Consider the following 6,224-nt stretch of genomic DNA (forward strand, 5'->3'; position numbering starts at 1 on the left):
GATTAAGCTTAGGCAGTTACTTTTACATTTTTTATTGGCCACCGATTAAGGTTTAGTGCATAGGTTAGATGAATCGAAATTCAGCAGCCCCAAGACTTGCATCGAAATTAAGCTTTATTATTGCGTTGCAACTGCTCACCAACAACCCACAACCAACAACCAACAGACAAGAACACCAAACACACGAGTACGGACAGTTGTTATATGGAAGTATCCTTCAGTATTATACCCCCCTAGTATTCTAGCGAACGTTGACAATTTGATTGCTAAATCGGAATATCCAAAACAGTTTGAGGCAATGTAACCGAAATCCAGCGAACAGTAGCGACTCTCGTCTTCAATTGTTCCCTCCTTTCGCCACAGACAGAGTGTGTATATAATATATATGTAATTGTATTCCGAACCCGATCCAGCGAGAACGCTACTGTTGTACAAAGCACAAGTTTATCCTGCATATCTGGCAAACTGTAATAATTTTGGAGTATTTACAACCAACAGCAGATTCAAGTCGAAATATATACCGATACAAACTACAAGTATATCTATACATTTGATAATGTTGTGAACTAGAAGAACCCACACTGAAAACACCGCCGGCGGCAATGCGTAATCCACATTTTGTAGATAGCCTTTAGGCCGACGGCCAAACGACATACGTAAGGAAGTTATGTATCTCCAAACCAGAAACCAGAGTCAATTCAGATGGCCAAGAAAGCAGGCACACCGAACTACCTGACATGAACCACCTACACAGTACACAAAGACCGCCCGAGCCGTTCGTCCGTTCAAAAGAGCCGGATGCGGAGAATCCTGGTGCCGGAGCGTTTGGAGAGTTGGGCACTAGAACAGCCGGCGTCGTGATAACACGCAAGCTTTAACTCTCACTTGTTGTTAGATTCGGAATGGTCAGAGACACAAAGATAGTTAACACGCGGAAACCACGTAGCCGCTTCTTCATAGCCACGAGTTCTTGCAAAACGATATATGTGAATGTAAATGTGTACGTGTATAAAAGTATTCAATAAACTATAAACTATTCAGTGTATAACTGGCAGCAACCTTTTACTGGGATTTATACATATTATATATATTTAGCGAGACGTCCTAAATGCAATGTACATGTAAGGGTATTCAAACAAAATACGAACACGAGCGTGTCCAATGCGGAGTACGATTAATTTGAGTCGGAAACATAAAACAAAAAGAAGACATAAGCGAACGCGTTTTTAAAATGTAAACTGAGTGAACTTAAAAAGAGAAAACTTTAAACAACCCGCCCGTTTGGTGTCGGTGTCAGTGTGAGTGACAGTGTCGCTGCTGCAGACAGGATTGCAGGAGCGGGTCAGCAGTTCAGTGGGCTCCCCAGGCGCGCAGCAGGGTGAGCGCCTTGTTGAAGTAAGCGCACCACTCCTCGCGCTCCTCCTTCGTGTCGGCGGAGAGCAGATGGCGCACTATGGTGGTCTGTCCGTTGGGCACTATTATCAGCGACTCCTGATCCGTGTCCAGCGCCGGTCTTTCGCACTCCAGCAGCATGGTGTTGAGGCGGGCGCAGATGTCGCGCGGCGCGGTGGTAACCTTCTGGGAACGGCAGGCGTTCAAATCGATGCTGCCCATGGGCGTCTTGCGCTTCTCATCGTCCGGATACTTCCAGAAGTTGAGCACGGAGCCGTTCAGATAGCACCAGCGACGATGCCAGGCCCCGAAGCCGGAAATGTCCTCGAACATGGTTAGGAATCCCTTGTGCTCCACGCTCACGGACAGTTCGCAGTTGACCTTCATGTGAAGCACGCCCTCCAGTGGGCTAACGCCCAGCACCTGGGTCAGCGTCCAGGAAGTGCGTTGGATTTCACGCAACGAGAAGATGGCAAAGCCGTATTGCACCAGCTGAGGCGTCCTCACCACATGGGGACCCGCCGGACTCTGCACCGGCGGCATCACCAGCCGATTTTCGCCGCCCTTCTTTTTGGGCGTCTTCACACCTCCCTTCTTGTTCAAATTGATGTGGTACTTCAACTCATGGGGCAGCTGATCACGTTGGGCCAGCATGCCATAGATTTCCAGCGTGATCTGGAGTCCAATTGTTCGCAATTAGAGAGACGTCGCATTTAAGAAAGAGATTTAAAGCTTACCCTAAAGTCGGCATACACATTGTTCAGCTGCAGGACATCGGGAAACTTGACTGACAACAGGCCAGGCATCGTGGGCACTGTCTTGGTGGCCAGCACGTGCTCATTGTACTTCAGTAGGCACACAAGATGGTGACCATTGATGTTGCCGGAGGCCATTTTACGCACGTACTCCTGCCTCAGGGGAATGGTAATGTCCTTGACCGTCAGCAGGCCCTTTTCCTTTGGTGCGCCCACAGGACGGATACTGTTCTCGACTCTCAAACGCTGGACTTCGTCCAAGCAGGCCTGGCGACGATGGGCTGCAAGAAGTTAAAGCATCAGCTATCTGGTAATTTTTATGTAGGCAATGCTTATTCAAATTTCTCCCGTAAAACTTCCTTATATCTAGAAGCAATAAAGTCGAATGAACTTGGGACACTCACTTGCCAGTAGGAGATACCGCTCTCCCTCCACAGACTCTGTGGAGCCGGAAAACTCGACGGTGGCCGCGCACAGGTTCAGGGCCTGACTGGCTTGCCCAATCACCTGCTGCTGCTTGCACACCTCACTCAGCAGCTTCTTGATTTTGTCCTGCGCCTGAGTGGCCTCGTTCAATTCGCGAGCGTTCTGCATCTCTTCGTCATCCTCGTCGGTCGGATCATCTGTGAGACCAGCGGCTGCTCCGGCGTTCTCGCCCTGCTGAGGGGAGTCGTACTCCAGCCTGTGCTTGGCATGGCAGTCGCCTGCGAGCGCTGATCGCGTCACCTGCTGTTCGCGACAGATCTTGCGCACCGGCGTGGAATTGGAGCTCTGCAATGCAAACTTAGTTAGGCTTGTCTCAACTCATCACATTGACAAACTCACATTGGCGCTCTGCTGGCGGCGATAGAAGCTGACCGTGTGTACCAGGGTGACCAGATTATCTTTGTCCTGGTTCACGCTCAATTCGGACTTGACAGGCTGTGCACCACTTGGCAGAGGTGTCTGCAAGTCCATCAACTCATGGTGCTCCTCGATTGGAGTGCATGTGGAGGCTGGATTCTTGCGGAAGGAAAAGCTGTTTGAGGCCGTGGTCCCTTTGCTCTGCAAGTTTAAACGTTGTTGTAATTTATTTTAATTAGGTTTTAAATTATAAAAACAGTTACTGCTGTATAAATACTTACGCCCAAGGAGAGTCGACTGGCATTGTGCTCGTCCCCGCTGTCGCTCTCGTCATCCTGAGTGCTGCCGTAGTCCTCGACCAGCGCCTCATCCAGATAGTCATCGATGCCGGCAGAGACCTGCGAGGAGTTCATCGAGCTGTCGTCCTGACCTTCGTGATTGTAGTACAAGTCGTGGTCCGCATAGCGCACAGTCTGAAAGGAATGCATAGGTATTAAAAGTGACTGCCCGCTGGGTTGTCGATTTTCGACCTGTACTCACTTTCTTGCCGGGCTGCTGCTGCATCTCCGCCTCGTTGCGCTGCACCGCGCTCATTATCTCGCGGCCCAGACTGCCGTTGCACATGCCGGCGCTGCTGTCCTCAGTCTGCGACTGGTCCTCGGACTCATCCATGCAGCTGCACGAATCAAAGATAAGCGGTTAGTTAATAAAGCGATTTTATTGTTGGTCTTGTCTAGGGGTGGGGTTTAAAGCTATTCGTCTTAGGGCTATCAGTCTTAGAGTGCTACTCGATGCATAGCAGGAATAGCAAGCAGGAGTAGCATTTGTCAGCGCACCTTTCGGTCTCCTCCTCATCCAGTTGATGGCTGTCGTCCGTGGCCGAGGCTGTTTCGGTGGCACAGCAGTTGTCCCCGCTGGAATCGAGGTCGGACAGGGCGGGATATAGGCGATCGGAATGCGATTTGCGGGCCCGCTTGGAGTCGTCGTCGGTGATTGGAGCATCACCAGCTGAAAATGCGGAAGTGTCAGCCACAAGCCCCTGGAATATGTGGCTTAAGTCATTTCTTACGTGATCTCCTTTTGCTGCTGGCCAACGAGGGTGCGAGCCCAGCAATTGGCGGCGGTGGAGGCGGCGGCATTGGCCGCACTGCTTTGCTGGGAGCTGGCGCTGGCGCTGGAGCTCGAGCAGGGGCCGGAGCTGGCACGGAACTGGCGGCTGATTGGTTGTCAAAAAGCTCCTTTTGCTTATTGAAACGGTTCGATATGATCTGCATGTCCTCCTGCCTCTGACGATCGATGTCCTTGATGCGGGTTTCTGCACTTGATTGCGCATTGGCCACCAAAGCGGCCACTTTGTCGCGCAGCTTGTTTTCTGTTTTAGGCTTGGTTGCTGCAACTACAGTAGTCGCAGCGGCAGCCGTCACCGGATGCACTGCCGCCAAATGCTCTGTTAAGTCAAATAAATCAGTGAAAAAAGGTTCAAAATACTAGCATACGACTGCCAAACTCACGTTTCACCTCCTCCGCCCTGATTTGGCTAATACTGGGAGCGGATCCTATTGGCGCCATCGGTAACATGGCCTTGTTGTTGCCTGACTCAAACAGCTTCATGCGCTCCTTCAGCGACAGCTCGCAAGGATCCTTCTGGTTGCGAAGACTGCCTTGCGACTGCCCACCTTTGCTCTCAAAAATGGCCGCCCGTCCCGAAACCAAGCCCGTCTTTACACTAACTGGAGGCGCTGATGAGCCTGGCTTGGGTGCCGGAGCAGAAGAGCCAAAGCTCTTGGCCACCTGACTGACCGTCGTCGATTTCTCCGGCACTGGCGGCTTAGCAGCTGGCACTGCCCCTTCCTGTTTGCCAGCTGGCGCCGCTTCTCCCTGTTTGGCATAATCATAGGTGTGTTTAATGGTCGACGATTCACGGCGCTGAAAACCTTGAGCCTCCAGTGAGCTCAGTACCTTGGGATCCCACTTGAGCTGCTTCGTACCGGCGGCCTCGTCGACTTCGTCCTTCTTGGGAGGCTGTGGAGCCGGCGCCTTCTCCGCCCGCCTGCTGGGCAAGTGCGGTTTTGGTGGGGGCGCTTCAAGGGGTCTGTGCACTTCGTGGTGCGACGTGTCATCTTCCCATTGGTTAATGGTGTCCGCCAAGGCGGCCAGTTTCCCCAATCTCTGCTTGGGCTGCCTGCTGCTGCGGTTGTCGCTGTTCTCGTCCTCATTCGTTCTCACATGGAACTGCCCCTCTGTGCGGTGGATGGGCGAGGAAAGGTCATCCGCGTTGGAGTACAGGGCGCCCATGCGCTGCAATCTGCTGCGCGAGGTGTCCCTCAGCCTGGCCAGCGGCTGGTTCACTGGCTCCGCTTCTAGCAGGGGATTCGTAGCGCCTGCCTCCTCCTCCTCGTCGTCATCGGTCACCTCCTGCTCCTGAATCTCAACTTGCACCTGGAGGAGGGCCGGCACAGATGAGCAATGGGGGCGGAACACCAAAGGAGGGCGTGTACTTACCCCAATCGGCTTGTCGGTGGTTATGTTTATCTCGATGCCCATCTCCATGTTCTCCTTGTTGACCGCCGCATAGTGACGCAGTGGCTTGGCCGGCGACGCCTCCAGCATGGCCTTGTCCAGCACCACGACCTTGCCGCCGCCACTGGCCGTGCTCTGGACTCCCGGCGAGCGGCTTCTCTGGGCCAGGACCCCCGCATCTCCGCCAGAAGAGGACGTGGCGGAGCTCGGAGGGGGGAATTTGCTGGCGTTGCTGATGCCGAGGGCGCGACTGCGCTGTTCCGCCTTCTCGAGCATGTGCTGCAGCGGGAAAATGGAAAATGGCCATGAAAAACCGTGAGTGCAATTACCAACACCAGCGCCGAGACAAAGGGCTTCGTTGTGTGCGAAATGCCGTCGTACCTGAGTAAACGGGTCCATTGTTGTTGCTGCAGCTGCTGCAAATGCCGATGCAAATGCGAATTTTAGTTGCGCGCACTCTAGAATTTAATTAACTGTACTGCTCGGCACTTAACGTTGGCGATTTTCAACGGATGTTTGCTATTCACTACTTGCGGGCTGGGCGGCCGTTTGCATTCGAAATTATGCGCGTCGCTTCTGCTTTTTTCGGCGGTTGGCGTTTGAGATGTGTTGAATAATTTCAAAACGACGCGCAAATGCAGTAAGACCATCAACTGACCACGCTGAAATACCGAATTTGGTAGGAAAACGGTTGTGGTGAGTTTCGTAGAGTTG

General features: G+C 52.6%; 1 protein-coding gene across 2 annotated transcripts; it reads right to left on the reverse strand.

Moving 5' to 3' along the window:
- Positions 1-1,036: 1,036 nt before the first annotated feature.
- Positions 1,037-6,162, reverse strand: LOC128255859 (anillin). Of its 2 annotated transcripts, XM_052985660.1 has the most exons (12): positions 5,892-6,162; positions 5,493-5,789; positions 4,950-5,429; positions 4,502-4,868; positions 4,060-4,437; positions 3,827-3,998; positions 3,531-3,666; positions 3,272-3,463; positions 2,973-3,191; positions 2,552-2,918; positions 2,130-2,428; positions 1,037-2,067 (listed from the first exon to the last, which is right to left on the reverse strand). In XM_052985660.1, exons 1-12 carry the CDS (start codon positions 5,907-5,909, stop codon positions 1,351-1,353), a joined length of 3,642 nt encoding a protein of 1,213 aa, XP_052841620.1. In that variant the 5' UTR covers positions 5,910-6,162; the 3' UTR covers positions 1,037-1,350. The 2 variants fall into 2 exon arrangements, with proteins under 2 accessions (XP_052841620.1, XP_052841618.1); XM_052985658.1 differs by having other exon boundaries at positions 4,502-5,429.
- Positions 6,163-6,224: the final 62 nt, after the last annotated feature.

The sequence above is a fragment of the Drosophila gunungcola genome, assembly GCF_025200985.1.
Source record: "Drosophila gunungcola strain Sukarami chromosome 2R unlocalized genomic scaffold, Dgunungcola_SK_2 000012F, whole genome shotgun sequence".
NCBI lineage: Eukaryota > Metazoa > Arthropoda > Insecta > Diptera > Drosophilidae > Drosophila > Drosophila gunungcola.

Coding starts and splice junctions, on each gene's coding strand:
- LOC128255859 (XM_052985658.1), bottom strand. Junction 2,919..2,972: donor GCCGCCAGCAGAGCGCCAAT/GTGAGTTTGTCA, acceptor TTTGCATTGCAG/AGCTCCAATTCCACGCCGGT. Junction 2,068..2,129: donor ATGTGTATGCCGACTTTAGG/GTAAGCTTTAAA, acceptor ATTGGACTCCAG/ATCACGCTGGAAATCTATGG.